Source organism: Oncorhynchus gorbuscha, linkage group LG13, assembly GCF_021184085.1.
Source record: "Oncorhynchus gorbuscha isolate QuinsamMale2020 ecotype Even-year linkage group LG13, OgorEven_v1.0, whole genome shotgun sequence".
NCBI lineage: Eukaryota > Metazoa > Chordata > Actinopteri > Salmoniformes > Salmonidae > Oncorhynchus > Oncorhynchus gorbuscha.
Window position 1 is genome coordinate 94230120 of NC_060185.1, and position 18014 is coordinate 94248133.

The 18014-nt window shown below is 47.7% G+C and overlaps 1 protein-coding gene across 3 annotated transcripts in view; it reads right to left on the reverse strand.

Annotated features, from left to right (window-relative positions):
* The window catches only part of LOC123993749 (probable E3 ubiquitin-protein ligase MID2), a 265189-nt gene that overhangs the window by 93603 nt on the left and 153572 nt on the right, over positions 1-18014 (reverse strand). For all 3 annotated transcript variants that reach the window (XM_046296202.1, XM_046296201.1, XM_046296203.1), the window contains exon 2: positions 10554-11362. In XM_046296202.1, coding sequence (XP_046152158.1) covers positions 10554-11306 — 753 coding nt within the window. In that variant the 5' untranslated portion in view covers positions 11307-11362. The remainder of the gene's footprint in view (positions 1-10553; positions 11363-18014) is intronic.

The following is an 18014-nucleotide window of genomic DNA, read 5'->3' on the forward strand; positions in this document are numbered from 1 at the left end:
TCCAACTTGAAGGAGCTGGAGCAGTTTTGCCTTGAAGAATGGGCAAAAATCCCAGTTGCAAGATGTGCCAAGCTCATAGAGACATACTCCAAGAGACTTGTAGCTGTAATTGCTGTAAAAGGTGTCTCTACAAAGTATTGACCTTGGAGGGGTGTGGACACCAAAAAATATTTTGCATCTTCAAAGTGGTATATGCATGTTGTGTAAATCAAACGATACAAACCATCCCCAAAAATGAAAGCCTGAAAAAGACTGAAAAGTCCCACAGTTGACAGTGAATGTCAGAGCAAAAACCAAGTCATGAGGTCGAAGGAATTGTCCGTAGAGATCCGAGACAGGATTGTGTTGAGGCACAGATCTGAGGAATGGTACCAAAACATTTCTTGCAGCATTGAAGGTCCCCAAGAACCGCCATCATTTTTAGTTTGGAACCACCACGACTCTTGATAGAGCTGGTTGCCCGGCCAAACTGAGCAATCGGGGTAGAAGGTCCACTCAGTAAAAGGCACATGACAGCCGGCTTGGAGTTTGCCAAAAGACACCTAAAGGACTCTCAGACCATGACAAACAAGACTCTCTGGTCTGATGAAAACACAATTTAACTCTTTGGCCTGAATGCCAAGCGTCATGTTTGAAGGAAACCTGTCACCATCCCCACGATGAAGGATGGTGGTGGCAGCATCATGCTGTGGGGATGTATTTCAGCGGCAGGGACTGGGAGACTAGTCAGGATTGAGGGAAAGAGGAATGGAGTAAAGTACAGAGAAATCCTTGATGAACACCTGCTCCAGACCTCCGATCGGGGTGAAGGTTCACCTTCCAATAGGGCAAGACCCTAAGCACACAGCCAAGACAATGCAGGAATATACAAGTCTCTGAATGTCCTTGAGTAGAACCCGATCAAACATCTATGGAGACCTGAAAATGTCTGTGCAGCGACGCTCCTCATCCAACCTGACAGAGCTTGAGAGAATCTGCAGAAAAGAATGAGAGAAACTCCCCAAATACAGGCGTGTCAAGCTTGTAGCTTCATACCCAAGAAGAATCAAGGCTGTAATCGCTGCCAAAGGTGCTTCAACAAAGTACTGAGAAAAGGGTCTGAATTCTTATGCAAATGTGATATTTCATTTTTTTATTACATTTGCCAAAAATTCTACATAAACTGTTTTGCTTTGTCATTTGGGGGTATTGTGATGGCATTATGGGGTATTGTGATGTCATTTGGGGGTATTGTGATGGCATTATGGGGTATTGTGATGTAATTTGGGGGTATTGTGTGTCGATTGATGAGGGGGGGGGGGAACGCAATAATACATTATAGAACAAGGCTGTAACATAATAAAATGTGGAAAGGTCAAGGGGTCTGAATATTTTCCGAATGCCATAATGTACTGTATATTGGCAAGGATGTGCATTTGGGGGGGAAATGTAGAGGGGGAAAAAAATGTTTTTTAAAGATGAGACATGTCAGGCAAGTTGAGAGCTTCCATATGACTCAAGAGAGTGGTTAGCTGAGGCTCAAAATCACTTAGCCGCCAGCATTTCCATTTTACACATACTTGATTTGGCAAAACGACATAGCACATTAAATAACTAGGATGTTTTTTTTGGACAGACTCTGCGTCCCAAATGGCACCCTATTCCACATGTAGTGCACTACTTTTGATCAGGGCCCATGCTTCTCTGGTTGAAAGTAGTGCACTATACAGGGAATAGGTTGCCATTTGGGACCCAGATTCAGTCTATCACCACCATAGTTACATTAATGTTCCCAGAATAGAAGGACACATTCTAATGCCTCCATGTCATCATCACTCTCGGCAACACAAAACATTCCATTTTCAACAGCTCTGGTCCTTCACTTCCTGACATAAACCGAGGTCGAAGATAATGATATTTCTTCAACCTACACATCAGAGTTCACAGCTTAGCCTCAACAGATATATTTGTTGGCTTTTATAAGAACCAGCAACGGAGCACCAAAACATTTACTCTGGTTAAAGCTTTACAAGGCTCGGTAATTAGTGGAATGACTCATGACATTTATGAAATTACATTTCGTGAATGGCTTAAAAAAACATTTTATTACCCCTAACGGTTGCAATCTTGCAAGGTAATCACCAGAAATGGTTCCAAGCTTGGCTTTGATCCAATAAAAACTAGCAGCTAGAGGGCCACATTAAAACACCAGCCCTCCCTACCTGTTAGTATGAAAGCCCTCCCTACCTGTTAGTGTGACAGTCCTCCCTACCTTTTAGTATGAAAGCCCTCCCTACCTGTTAGTGTGACAGTCCTCCCTACCTTTTAGTATGACAGTCCTCCCTACCTGTTAGTGTGACAGTCCTCCCTACCTGTTAGTGGGACAGTCCTCCCTACCTGTTAGTGTGACAGTCCTCCCTACCTGTTAGTGGGACAGTCCTCCCTACCTGTTAGTGTGAAAGCCCTCCCTACCTGTTAGTGTGACAGTCCTCCCTACCTGTTAGTGTTACAGTCCTCCCTACCTGTTAGTGTGACAGTCCTCCCTACCTGTTAGTGTGACAGAATGAAGCAACGCAGGAGTTTCTATTCATCTGTTGTAGCAAGAAAGAGACATCAGGCCACAGGGAAGATAACCTGTACTATTCTCTCCCCTGGTCCTCTACGCAGCCTGGAAGATAACCTGTACTGTTCTCTCTTCGGGTCCTCTACGCAGCCTGAAAGATAACCTGTACTGTTCTCTCTTCGGGTCCTCTATGCAGCCTGAAAGATAACCTGTACTGTTCTCTCTTCGGGTCCTCTATGCAGCCTGAAAGATAACCTGTACTGTTCTCTCCCCTGGTCCTCTACGCAGCCTGAAAGAACACGTTCCATGGGACTTGGGGTGTAGAAAATATGTCTAAGGAAATATGTCAAATATGTTTCCTATTTCCGCCTATGATTGAGACTGTGTCCCACATGGCATTCCCTATATAGTGCAATACTTTTGCCCAGGGCCCTGCACTATCTAGGTGTTAGGGTGCCATTTGCGACAGAGCCCAAGTACATTTTTTAGAGGATATTCAGACCCACTGTCTCGCTGAACAGTACTTCCTTTTTGCAGTGTGAGAGATAGAACATGTTGGGCTTGGAGGTTGACATTCCGATGGAAAGGAATGCAACAAGCAGCCCAGTCCTAAGACAGCTGGGTCTAGGTGAGGCCCGAAGGCCAGGGAGAGGAAGACAGCTGGGTCTAGGTGAGGCCCGAAGGCCAGGGAGAGGAAGACAGCTGGGTCTAGGTGAGGCAGAGGACCAGCGAGAGGAAGACAGCTGGGTCTAGGTGAGGCTGAGGGCTAGGAGACAGCTGGGTCTAGGTGAGGCTGAGGGCTAGGAGACAGCTGGGTCTAGGTGAGGCTGAGGGCTAGGAGACAGCTGGGTCTAGGTGAGGCTGAGGGCTAGGAGACAGCTGGGTCTAGGTGAGGCTAGCCATCCATAATAATCCCTCCCAGACAAGAGGAATCTCTATCCATCTATAATAACCTGTCACTACACTCCCAGACACCAGGCATCTCTATCCATCTATAATAACGTGTCACTCCCAGACACCAGGCATCTCTATCCATCTATAATAAACTGACACTCCCAGACACCAGGCATCTCTATCCATCTATAATAACCTGACACTCCCAGACACCAGGCATCTCTATCCATCTATAATAACCTGTCACTACACTCCCAGACACCAGGCATCTCTATCCATCTATAATAACCTGACACTCCCAGACACCAGGCACCTCTATCCATCTATAATAACCTGTCACTCCCAGACACCAGGCATCTCTATCCATCTATAATAACCTGTCACAACACTCCCAGACACCAGGCATCTCTATCCATCTATAATAACCTGACACTCCCAGACACCAGGCATCTCTATCCATCTATAATAACCTGTCACTCCCAGACACCAGGCATCTCTATCCATCTATAATAACCTGTCACTCCCAGACACCAGGCATTTCTATCCATCTATAATAACCTTTCACTCCCAGACACCAGGCATCTCTATCCATCTATAATAACCTGTCACAACACTCCCAGACACCAGGCATCTCTATCCATCTATAATAACCTGTCACAACACTCCCAGACACCAGGCATCTCTATCCATCTATAATAACCTGACACTCCCAGACACCAGGCATCTCTATCCATCTATAATAACCTGTCACTACACTCCCAGACACCAGGCACCTCTATCCATCTATAATAACCTGTCACTACACTCCCAGACACCAGGCATCTCTATCCATCTATAATAACCTGTCACTCCCAGACACCAGGCATCTCTATCCATCTATAATAACCTGTCACTACACTCCCAGACACCAGGCATCTCTATCCATCTATAATAACCTGTCACTCCCAGACACCAGGCATCTCTATCCATCTATAATAACCTGTCACTCCCAGACACCAGGCATCTCTATCCATCTATAATAACCTGTCACAACACTCCCAGACACCAGGCATCTCTATCCATCTATAATAACCTGACACTCCCAGACACCAGGCATCTCTATCCATCTATAATAACCTGTCACTACACTCCCAGACACCAGGCATCTCTATCCATCTATAATAACCTAAGTGGAAATGTGTACATGAGCATAGGAACACACACACGAGCACATGCACACACACACACACACACACACACACACACACACACACACACACACACACACACACACACACACACACACACACACACACACACACACACACACACACACACACACACACACACACACACACACACACACACACACACACACACACACATAGAAAAACACCACACGAGCAACGGTGGTACTATGAGCATGGATAAGTGCTCTCTCACACTATTCTTCAAATCATGTCAGCTTCTCTCTGTACAAACACAGGGAATCAGGGGATGCTCAGCCTCTCTCTGTAAAAAACACAGGAAATCAGGGGATGCTCAGCTTCTCTCTGTACAAACACAGGGAATCAGGGGGTGCTCAGCTTCTCTCTGTACAAACACAGGGAATCGGGATGCTCAGCTTCTCTCTATACAAACACAGGGAATCAGGGGATGCTCAGCTTCTCTCTGTACAAACACAGGGAATCAGGGGGTGCTCAGCTTCTCTCTGTACAAACACAGGAAATCAGGGGAAGCTCAGCTTCTCTCTGTACAAACACAGGAAATCAGGGGATGCTCAGCTTCTCTCTGTACAAACACAGGGAATCAGGGGGTGCTCAGCTTCTCTCTGTACAAACACAGGGAATCAGGGGGTGCTCAGCTTCTCTCTGTACAAACACAGGGAATCAGGGGGTGCTCAGCTTCTCTCTGTACAAACACAGGGAATCAGGGGGTGCTCAGCTTCTCTCTGTACAAACACAGGGAATCAGGGGATGCTCAGCTTCTACATTTCAGATCCTATCTCTCTTACTGGAAGCTGGTGTCTCTCACCTTCTCTTCTGCAGTAAAAGGCTGGGAATTAATGACTATGGAGCAGAACTGTTGAGTTGCATGGTATCACAAATAGCATCCTGTTCCCTTCATAGTGCACTACTTTGGACCGGAGCCCTGAGGGTGCCAGGAAAGGCAGAGATCACAGTGAAATAGCTACTTGACTGTGCTACACCGATGAGGAGGAGAGGAGGATGAGGAGGAGAGGGGGGTGAGGAGAGATAGACGGTTTCCTTAAGGAGCTTACTGACAGAGAGAAAGAGAGAGCGAGAGAGAGAGAGAGAGAGAGAGAAAGAGAGCGAGAGAAAGAGAGCGAGAGAGAGAAAGAGAGAGCAAGAGAGAGAGAGAGAGAGAGAGAGAGAGAGAGACAGGGAGACGAAGGATAGGGCGGGTATATCAACATTGACTACTGCTGCGACCAGCAAACGTCAAAAATAGGAAATTAATCCTTTAAAATCGCTAACTTTTTTCATATTTATACACTGTTAAACACAGTGTATAATCCCTGTGCACCAGTGAGAGCTGTCAGACTGCTGAAAACAGCCCCCCCCCACGTTCCAAGTCATGTCTGACTTAGAGTCCATCATAAGATCAATGGAGGAGCAGTAAACAGATACAGTCACGTACTGCAAAGCAACGACCGACACTATTTATCCGGTCCTGATTTCAAGTAGTGCTTTGTGGTCGAGTCCAGTGTTACTGCACACAAACACATCATTGATGTGGCTTGAACAAAGACCTTCAGCTCATTAGTAGCTTGATGATCACTCAGCCTCTCAAGCCACACAGAGATGAGAGCTCAGCCCTCTCGGGGATAATCAGCATGACCATCTGGGGACACGAGATATACGAGGGCCCCCTCCACATTTCGGAAGATGTTTACACCATCGACATAGCATCAAATTTGTAGCTCTGTCACTCAATCAATTGAGAGAGGAAAGTAGGAATCGGTTGTTTTTGGTCAACAAAATGGTAGCGAACAGGCTTCAGCAAACACACACTGATCTGACATTCAGCAACAGCAGTTCTTCATTTTAAATGTCTGTTGACATGCTTCATGTCTGCACATGTTATTCAGATTCCCATTTCACACAGATTCACTCAGCTGTGCCTCATGGGGTACGAGTCTTGGCTAATCAGTCCATACATCTATAACTAGCCCCAGGCTCTAGAGACAACGAACCATGTAAACAGCACATCAGGTCAATTAGAGGACAGTCTCAGTGTAGTGTGAAGTCTCTAGTGCATCAGGTCAGTTAGAGGACAGTCTCAGTGTAGTGTGAAGTCTCTAGTGCATCAGGTCAGTTAGAGGACAGTCTCAGTGTAGTGTGAAGTCTCTAGTGCATCAGGTCAGTTAGAGGACAGTCTCAGTGTAGTGTGAAGTCTCTAGTGCATCAGGTCAGTTAGAGGACAGTCTCAGTGTAGTGTGAAGTCTCTAGTGCATCAGGTCAGTTAGAGGACAGTCTCAGTGTAGTGTGAAGTCTCTAGTGCATCAGGTCAGTTAGAGGACAGTCTCAGTGTAGTGTGAAGTCTCTAGTGCATCAGGTCAGTTAGAGGACAGTCTCAGTGTAGTGTGAAGTCTCTAGTGCATCAGGTCAGTTAGAGGACAGTCTCAGTGTAGTGTGAAGGGTCTATGTAATGACAATATTGGATGGAATGAGAGTTAATACGTGTGTGTGTTTCTCTGTGTTTCATTACAAGATGTGGTCACAGATGAGAAGTACACATCTCTTCTGATTATGTACAAATAATAGTTTTATTCCGTCAATTTCCCCAGGCGGAAAAAGATTACAACGTTTGCTGAGCTGATCTGTGTTTCCCTCCCAAGTTGGTCACAGATGAGAAGTACACATCTCTTCTGATTATGTACAAATAATAGATTCCGTCAATTTCCCCAGGCGGAAAAAGATTACAACGAGAGAGAGAGAGAGAGCTAGAGAGAGAGAGAGAGAGAGAGAGAGAGAGAGAGAGAGAGAGAGAGAGAGAGAGAGAGAGAGAGAGAGAGAGAGAGAGAGAGAGAGAGAGAGAGAGAGAGAGAGAGAGAGAGAGAGAGAGAGAGAGAGAGAGAGAGGAAAGAGAGAGCTGATCTGAGCTGGTCCCTTCCCAGGTCGGGGATAGAGGGAGAAAGAGGGTCGAGGGGGGAGAGAGAGAGGGGATAAAGGGAGAGAGAGAGGGGGAGAGAGAGAGGGGGGGTGGGAGAGAGAGAGAGAGGGGGAGTTCAAAGTCACCAAGTTCAAAGCTTTATAACATTCAAATGATCTGCCTGTACTGCCGCCTGAGAGACAGGGAGAGAGAAGAAGAAGGGGGGAAAGTGATTCCATTCATATCCTCAAAGACACAACGGGGGGCCGGGGGGGGGGGCACCACATCAATAGAATTTCCTCTATGCAGGAGTTACTTCAGAACACAGAGCTCTACAGGCGGTACGATATCCACATAAGAGCATCAAGTACCAGGATGAGGTAACGAACAACATGACATGTCACTGTTCTGTATGATGCTTCCGCCCTTCTCTCTTAGGTAATGTCACCCAACACAAACTCTATATCCTTTAAGCCTCTTTGACCCGGGTCCCTCTTTCTAACACGACCCTGGAAATGATTTGTTATCCGTCCTGAAACTAACTATCGGGTAAATCCCTGAAACAAGAAGAAGAAGAAGATTGCTATAACACAAAATCCCGCCTCGATTCACATTACGAAGAGTTATATCGATAACTCTTAACTTAAACCCTGCAGGTATAATATTTGATAACTTAGTAAAAGCAAGTTTATACCTTGATATGAGCATTTGTAATAATGTCTTATAATGAGGCTTATAAGACGGTATGTCTCTCAAGAGTCAAGTCGTTAATGTATTTCTGTCACTGATACAACTCTGAAGTCATCCCCACCACTATATGGACACAGTATAGGACAACATTATAAGCACATCCTAACTCTATACAACACAGTACGGATACACATCATATTTTATAAGCATGAGCCTTTACAATGCCTTACAATAAGGCTTTTAATACGTTATATTTCTTATGCCTATTTTCTCACATGCATCACTAACTCAGTAAATCAGCTTCAGTGTTGGGTGTGAATTAGCTTCAGTGTTGGGTGTGAATTAGCTTCAGTGTTGGGTGTGAATCAGCTTCAATGTTGGGTGTGAATCAGCTTCAGTGTTGGGTGTGAATCAGCTTCAGTGTCACTCTGACAATAACAAACATACGGAGGCTGTAAACAAAGTACCGTGTCACTCTGACAATAACAAACATACGGAGGCTGTAAACAAAGTGCCGTGTCACTCTGACAATAACAAACATACGGAGGCTGTAAACAAAGTGCCGTGTCACTCTGACAATAACAAACATACGGAGGCTGTAAACAAAGTACTGTGTCACTCTGACAATAACAAACATACGGAGGCTGTAAACAAAGTGCCGTGTCACTCTGACAATAACAAACATACGGAGGCTGTAAACAAAGTGCCGTGTCACTCTGACAATAACAAACATACGGAGGCTGTAAACAAAGTACCGTGTCACTCTGACAATAACAAACATACGGAGGCTGTAAACAAAGTGCCGTGTCACTCTGACAATAACAAACATACGGAGGCTGTAAACAAAGTGCCGTGTCACTCTGACAATAACAAACATACGGAGGCTGTAAACAAAGTACTGTGTCACTCTGACAATAACAAACAATCCAATAATCAGACTTTCAAAGTCCTTATTTATTAAATCCTTCCCTAAAGTGTATACAATCAAATTCAGATAGCTTCCCTTGATTTATCCTAATGGAAGAAAAAAAAACATATTTAAAAAATAAAAAGTTAAATGTCCAAAACCCACATTGTATACCCTGTCCACCCTCAGAATACATTATGTTGTGTTATATTTGCACAATATAGTTTAAACAAATTGATTATTTTAATATTTTATTTATTTATTGATACTTTATTACATATGACTGTTTAAATCTCAATTGGGATACTTTTTCTACAGGAGTTCTGTTGTTTGGGGGGGATATATAGTGTTTTGACACAAAACATGATTTTTTTGTATTTAAAAAAATAAAACAATTAGCTTGCAATATTTCAAACAATATCATGTCTGTCTTTTCTCTAGCCCATGTCATGGCAAAATCTTTTTCACAATATGTGTTTTTAAATTAACGTCAATTCACCAACATTTCACTTCAAATACAGTTGGTTGATGTGTACAGTTAGTGTGTGATCTGTGTGTTAGAGAGAAGGGGGGAGCCTCACCTTGAGTGTGTGATCTGTGTGTTAGAGAGAAGGGGGGAGCCTCACCTTGAGTGTGTGATCTGTGTGTTAGAGAGAAGGGGGGAGCCTCACCTTGAGTGTGTGATCTGTGTGTTAGAGAGAAGGGGGGAGCCTCACCTTGAGTGTGTGATCTGTGTGTTAGAGAGAAGGGGGGAGCCTCACCTTGAGTGTGTGATCTGTGTGTTAGAGAGAAGGGGGGAGCCTCACCTTGAGTGTGTGATCTGTGTGTTAGAGAGAAGGGGGAGCCTCACCTTGAGTGTGTGATCTGTGTGTTAGAGAGAAGGGGGCCTCACCTTGAGTGTGTGATCTGTGTGTTAGAGAGAAGGGGGCCTCACCTTGAGTGTGTGATCTGTGTGTTAGAGAGAAGGGGGGAGCCTCACCTTGAGTGTGTGATCTGTGTGTTAGAGAGAAGGGGGAGCCTCACCTTGAGTGTGTGATCTGTGTGTTAGAGAGAAGGGGGGAGCCTCACCTTGAGTGTGTGATCTGTGTGTTAGAGAGAAGGGGGGAGCCTCACCTTGAGTGTGTGATCTGTGTGTTAGAGAGAAGGGGGGGGCCTCACCTTGAGTGTGTGATCTGTGTGTTAGAGAGAAGGGGGGAGCCTCACCTTGAGTGTGTGATCTGTGTGTTAGAGAGAAGGGGGAGCCTCACCTTGAGTGTGTGATCTGTGTGTTAGAGAGAAGGGGGAGCCTCAACTTGAGTGTGTGATCTGTGTGTTAGAGAGAAGGGGGGGCCTCACCTTGAGTGTGTGATCTGTGTGTTAGAGAGAAGGGGGGAGCCTCACCTTGAGTGTGTGATCTGTGTGTTAGAGAGAAGGGGGGGGCCTCACCTTGAGTTTGTCGAAGCGTTCGCTAAGAGAGGAGACTTGGTGTTCTCTGTGTCGTCCCACCAGCTTACACAGGGCACATATCAGCTGGTCATCCACGATGCAATACATATTAACCTTCTCATTCTCATGCTCCAGACAGGTGAGGCCTCTCAGGTGGGCGTCGTGCACCGGCTCCACCAAACGGTGACTGGTAAACGGCTTCTTATTGGGGTGCGTGGCACGTAGGCACCTGTCACAGTACGACACCTCGCAGGTCACGCACGTCTTGACTGCCTCGCGCGGCGGGTCCTGCTCACAGAACTGGCAGCTGATACGGTGCTCCAGAGACATGGTGGCGGTGTGCTGATGAGAGGAGGGCTGGGCCGGGCTGGAGCGGGCGCTGTGGCTGCCGGAGCTTCCTCCTCCGCTGCTGCTATAGGGCCTGTGGCCTCCGGAGAGACCTGGGGCACGACGGCTCTCACTGGGGGAGTTAGGGCCGCTGACGGAGGCCTTCTGGAAACGGTGGATGATGTTCTGCAGGGTCACATTGCGCTTCAGGCCCTCCAGGCCGCGGTGGTTCAGCGTGATGACGTAACGGCAGGTGGGGCACTGGAAGGCGGAGATGGACTCTAGAGGTTTGTTGGACGAGCAGTGGGAGACTAGGATGCGGTGGGCGCAGTTGAAACACAGGCTGTGGGCGCAGGGTAAGAGCAGGGGATCTTCAAACAGCTCCAGGCAGATTGGGCAGGTGAGCTCAGACTCCAGTGTTTCCATCTTCAGCAGAACCAATCTAGAGGCGACATCAAATCCCACGGAAGCTGGTCAGTCACCTGAAAGAGGAAAGAGGAGAACAGAAACAGAGAGTTGACTATGAGTTCAACCGCAGGGCTCTCTAGAGGGTGGTGCCCAACGAATTACCGGGTGAAAACTTCCTGGGTAGAGATGGGGCTGGCAGGCTGCATAATGAGACTAGCTGGGTAGAGATGGGGCTGGCAGACTGCATAATGAGACTAGCTGGGTAGAGATGGGGCTGGCAGGCTGCATAATGAGACTAGCTGGGTAGAGATGGGGCTGGCAGGCTGCATAATGAGGCTAGCTGGGTAGAGATGGGGCTGGCAGGCTGCATAATGAGACTAGCTGGGTAGAGATGGGGCTGGCAGGCTGCATAATGAGGCTAGCTGGGTAGAGATGGGGCTGGCAGACTGCATAATGAGGCTAGCTGGGTAGAGATGGGGCTGGCAGGCTGCATAATGAGGCCAGCTGAGTAGAGATGGGGCTGGCAGACTGCATAATGAGGCTAGCTGGGTAGAGATGGGGCTGGCAGGCTGCATAATGAGGCTATCTGGGTAGAGTTGGGGCTGGCAGGCTGCATAATGAGGCTATCTGGGTAGAGTTGGGGCTGGCAGGCTGCATAATGAGGCTAGCTGGGTAGAGATGGGGCTGGCAGGCTGCATAATGAGGCTAGCTGGGTAGAGATGGGGCTGGCAGGCTGCATAATGAGGCCAGCTGAGTAGCGATGGGGCTGGCAGACTGCATAATGAGGCTAGCTGGGTAGAGATGGGGCTGGCAGGCTGCATAATGAGGATATCTGGGTAGAGTTGGGGCTGGCAGGCTGCATAATGAGACTAGCTGGGTAGAGATGGGGCTGGCAGGCTGCATAATGAGGCTAGCTGGGTAGAGATGGGGCTGGCAGGCTGCATAATGAGGCTAGCTGGGTAGAGATGGGGCTGGCAGACTGCATAATGAGGCTAGCTGGGTAGAGATGGGGCTGGCAGGCTGCATAATGAGGCTAGCTGGGTAGAGATGGGGCTGGCAGGCTGCATAATGAGGCCAGCTGAGTAGAGATGGGGCTGGCAGACTGCATAATGAGGCTAGCTGGGTAGAGATGGGGCTGGCAGGCTGCATAATGAGGCTATCTGGGTAGAGTTGGGGCTGGCAGGCTGCATAATGAGGCTATCTGGGTAGAGATGGGGCTGGCAGGCTGCATAATGAGGCTAGCTGGGTAGAGATGGGGCTGGCAGACTGCATAATGAGGCTAGCTGGGTAGAGATGGGGCTGGCAGGCTGCATAATGAGGCTATCTGGGTAGAGTTGGGGCTGGCAGGCTGCATAATGAGGCTATCTGGGTAGAGTTGGGGCTGGCAGGCTGCATAATGAGGCTAGCTGGGTAGAGTTGGGGCTGGCAGGCTGCATAATGAGGCTAGCTGGGTAGAGATGGGGCTGGCAGGCTGCATAATGAGGCTAGCTGGGTAGAGATGGGGCTGGCAGGCTGAATAATGAGGCTAGCTGGGTAGAGATGGGGCTGGCAGGCTGCATAATGAGGCTAGCTGGGTAGAGATGAGGAAGGTCTGTACAGACAGAAAGGATGCATCCATGCAGGCTAGTCTGATCAGTGTAATGTCTCCAGCTGAAGACCGGGCACAGTGGTGGCAGCCCTGCCCTGCCTGGCATCTCTCCAGAGCCTCCAGCCAGAGTGAGCCTAGCAGCCCATCCACACTCACAACTGCCTGGTGCTGTCAAATGACATGGCATATAATGCATCACATCGCTTAAGTCCCAGAGAGAGAGAGAGAGAGAGAGAGAGAGAAAGAGAGAAAGAGAGAGAGAGAGAGAGAGAGAGAGAGAGAGAGAGAGAGAGAGAGAGAGAGAGAGAGAGAGAGAGAGAGAGAGAGAGAGAGAGAGAGAGAGAGAGAGAGAGAGAGAGAGAGAGAGAGAAAGAAAAGGGCTGCTCCGTCTCCCAAAACACTCTACATCTACAGGCCTACATTTAACAGAGTCTGTTGGCTGGACAGATTATAATGTTTCTGCATTGATGGATTCCACTGGGTCCAGAACATGAAAAGGCACAAATCACCTCAGCCAGGCAGGGAAGACGGGTCCTCAGCACCTCTCTCTACCCCCCCCCTCTCTAACCCTGGCTAACACCTCACAGGCAGGCAGGTCCACAGTCCTCATCTCCTCTCCTCTCCTCCCCCCCTGCATCTCACTACAGATCCTGGTTCGACAACCGGCTGTGATTGGGGGCCCAGCGTCGTTAGGGTTTGGCCGGGGCAGGCCGTCATTGTAAACCAGATTTTGTTCTGAACTGACGTGCATTTTCCTTAAGAGTTTTCAGGCATGAAAATCCCATCCCCCAATTCCCGCTCACTGCTCTTGCAAGCCCACAGGACTCTGTATTGATTGGACCTAAGCTACTGTCATCAGAGTTTACAGTCTTCACATAGGCCTATTTCATTGAGGACCACATTGGAAACATTCTCTTTTTTTCACCGGTGTTCAATGTTTATTTGCATATCTGATGGATAACTGACAACTTTGTCCACTATGGAAGCTCCTCAAATGAAAACAGCACATACAAAGAGAGGTACGGTCACAAGAGCGGCAGGGTAGCCTAGTGGTTAGAGCGTTGGACTAGTAACCAGCAGGTAGCCTAGTGGTTAGAGCGTTGGACTAGTAACCAGCAGGTAGCCTAGTGGTTAGAGCGTTGGACTAGTAACCAGCAGGTAGCCTAGTGGTTAAAGCGTTGGAATAGTAACCAGCAGGTAGCCTAGTGGTTAGAGCGTTGGACTAGTAACCAACAGGTAGCCTAGTGGTTAAAGCGTTGGACTAGTAACCAGCAGGTAGCCTAGTGGTTAGAGCGTTGGACTAGTAACCAGCAGGTAGCCTAGTGGTTATAGCGTTGGACTAGTAACCAGCAGGTAGCCTAGTGGTTAGAGCGTTGGACTAGTAACCAGCAGGTAGCCTAGTGGTTAGAGCGTTGGACTAGTAACCAGCAGGTAGCCTAGTGGTTAGAGCGTTGGACTAGTAACCAGCAGGTAGCCTAGTGGTTAGAGCGTTGGACTAGTAACCAGCAGGTAGCCTAGTGGTTAGAGCGTTGGACTAGTAACCAGCAGGTAGCCTAGTGGTTAGAGCGTTGGACTAGTAACCAACAGGTAGCCTAGTGGTTAAAGCGTTGGACTAGTAACCAGCAGGTAGCCTAGTGGTTAGAGCGTTGGACTAGTAACCAACAGGTAGCCTAGTGGTTAAAGCGTTGGACTAGTAACCAGCAGGTAGCCTAGTGGTTAGAGCGTTGGACTAGTAACCAGCAGGTAGCCTAGTGGTTATAGCGTTGGACTAGTAACCAGCAGGTAGCCTAGTGGTTAGAGCGTTGGACTAGTAACCAGCAGGTAGCCTAGTGGTTAGAGCGTTGGACTAGTAACCAGCAGGTAGCCTAGTGGTTAGAGCGTTGGACTAGTAACCAGCAGGTAGCCTAGTGGTTAGAGCGTTGGACTAGTAACCAGCAGGTAGCCTAGTGGTTAGAGCGTTGGACTAGTAACCAGCAGGTAGCCTAGTGGTTAGAGCGTTGGACTAGTAACCAGCAGGTAGCCTAGTGGTTAGAGCGTTGGACTAGTAACCAGCAGGTAGCCTAGTGGTTAGAGCGTTGGACTAGTAACCAGCAGGTAGCCTAGTGGTTAGAGCGTTGGACTAGTAACCAGCAGGTAGCCTAGTGACTAGAGCGTTGGACTAGTAACCAGCAGGTAGCCTAGTGGTTAGAGCGTTGGACTAGTAACCAGCAGGTAGCCTAGTGGTTAGAGCGTTGGACTACTAACCAGCAGGTAGCCTAGTGGTTAGAGCGTTGGACTAGTAACCAGCAGGTAGCCTAGTGGTTAGAGCGTTGGACTAGTAACCAGCAGGTAGCCTAGTGGTTAGAGCGTTGGACTAGTAACCAGCAGGTAGCCTAGTGGTTAGAGCGTTGGACTAGTAACCAGCAGGTAGCCTAGTGGTTAGAGCGTTGGACTAGTAACCAGCAGGTATTCTAGTGGTTAGAGCGTTGGACTAGTAACCAGCAGGTAGCCTAGTGGTTAGAGCGTTGGACTAGTAACCAGCAGGTAGCCTAGTGGTTAGAGCGTTGGACTAGTAACCAGCAGGTAGCCTAGTGGTTAGAGCGTTGGACTAGTAACCAGCAGGTAGCCTAGTGATTAGAGCGTTGGACTAGTAACCAACAGGTAGCCTAGTGGTTAGAGCGTTGGACTAGTAACCAACAGGTAGCCTAGTGGTTAGAGCGTTGGACTAGTAACCAGCAGGTAGCCTAGTGATTAGAGCGTTGGACTAGTAACCAGCAGGTAGCCTAGTGATTAGAGCGTTGGTCTAGTAACCAGCAGGTAGCCTAGTGGTTAGAGCATTGGACTAGTAACCGAAAGGTTGCAAGTTCAAATCCCTGAGCTGACAAGGTACAAAATCTGTCGTTCTGCCCCTGAACAGGCAGTTAACCCACTGTTCCTAGACCAGTTAACCCACTGTCCCTAGACCAGTTAACCCACTGTCCCTAGACCAGTTAACTCACTGTTCCTAGACCAGTTAACCCACTGTTCCTAGACCAGTTAACCCACTGTCCCTAGACCAGTTAACCCACTGTCCCTAGACCAGTTAACCCACTGTTCCTAGACCAGTTAACCCACTGTTCCTAGACCAGTTAACCCACTGTTCCTAGACCAGTTAACCCACTGTTCCTAGGCCGTCATTGAAAAAAAGAATTTGTTGTTAACTGACTTGCCTGGTTAAATAAAGAGCGAACAGAGTCTTAAGGATGTCATTCTGCAACAACATAAGACTTGAACCCCACAGATAATGGCAACATAGAATGGTCTCAAACCTGTGTTTACAGTCACCACTATAGTTGTTAAGAGAGAACAAACAGATCTGAGACCAGGATAATGTCACCCCCCCCCTTTTGACATTGAACCAGTTTCAAAGCTAACATGATTTAAGCTCCAGCTAACTGATTGTGAAGGTCTGGCTCGCTACCGTTCCACTACAAATTAATCACTGGAAAAATAAACAAAATTCCTAGACCCGTAACCAATCATGCAGATAATATGCTGCTAGATAACACACACAGTGTCTGTCCTTCACATTCACCTTGGGGCTGGGATTTATCAACCTCTTTATTTGGTCGTTATCAGGTAGGTTGGCTTTATGTTAGTGGGGAGAACTCACAGGCAGCACCTAGGCGGCATCCCAAATGGAACCCTATTCCCGATAGTGTGCACTACTTTTGACCAGAGCCCTATGGGTACGGTGCACTATATAAGGAAAAGGATGCCATTGGAGACACATCCCTAGGCTGTATAGGTTGAGAAGTAGAAGAGGCTGGCTGGTCCACCATGCTAACAAAAGGCCTGTATATCTGTTTCAGACAGGGGATAACATCAAATCTAATTTTATTAGTCACATGCGCCCGAACACAACAGGTTTAGAGCAGCAGTAAAATAACAATAGCGAGACTATATACAGGGGGTACCGGTACATAGTCAATGTGGAGGCTATATACAGGGGGTACCGGTACAGAGTCAATGTGGAGGCTATATACAGGGGGTACCGGTCCAGAGTCAATGTGGAGACTATATACAAGGGGTATCGGTACAGAGTCAATGTGAAGACTATATACAGGGGGTATCGGTACAGAGTCAATGTGGAGGCTATATACAGGGGGTACTGGTACAGAGTCAATGTGGAGTCTATATACAGGGGGTATCGGTACAGAGTCAATGTGGAGGCTATATACAGGGGGTATCGAGTCAATGTGGAGACTATATACACGGGTATCGAGTCAATGTGGAGGGTATATACAGGGGGTATCGGTACAGAGTCAATGTGGAGGGTATATACAGGGGGTATTGGTACAGAGTCAATGTGTAGGCTATATACAGGGGGTACTGGTACAGAGTCAATGTGGAGACTATATACAGGGGGTATCGGTACAGAGTCAATGTGGAGGCTATATACAGGGGGTACCAGTACAGAGTCAATGTGGAGACTATATACAGGGGGTACTGGTACAGAGTCAATGTGGAGGCTATATACAGGGGGTACTGGTACAGAGTCAATGTGGAGACTATATACAGGGGGTATCGGTACAGAGTCAATGTGGAGGCTATATACAGGGGGTACTGGTACAGAGTCAATGTGAAGACTATATACAGGGGGTATCGGTACAGAGTCAATGTGGAGGCTATATACAGGGGGTACTGGTACAGAGTCAATGTGGAGGCTATATACAGGGGGTACCGGTACAGAGTCAATGTGGAGGCTATATACAGGGGGTACTGGTACAGAGTCAATGTGGAGACTATATACAGGGGGTATCGGTACAGAGTCAATGTGGAGGCTATATACAGGGGGTATCGGTACAGAGTCAATGTGAAGACTATATACAGGGGGTATCGGTACAGAGTCAATGTGGAGGCTATATACAGGGGGTACTGGTACAGAGTCAATGTGGAGGCTATATACAGGGGGTACCGGTACAGAGTCAATGTGGAGGCTATATACAGGGGGTACCGGTACAGAGTCAATGTGGAGGCTATATACAGGGGGTACCGGTACAGAGTCAATGTGGAGGCTATATACAGGGGGTACCGGTACAGAGTCAATGTGGAGGCTATATACAGGGGGTACCGGTACAGAGTCAATGTGGAGGCTATATACAGGGGGTACCGGTACA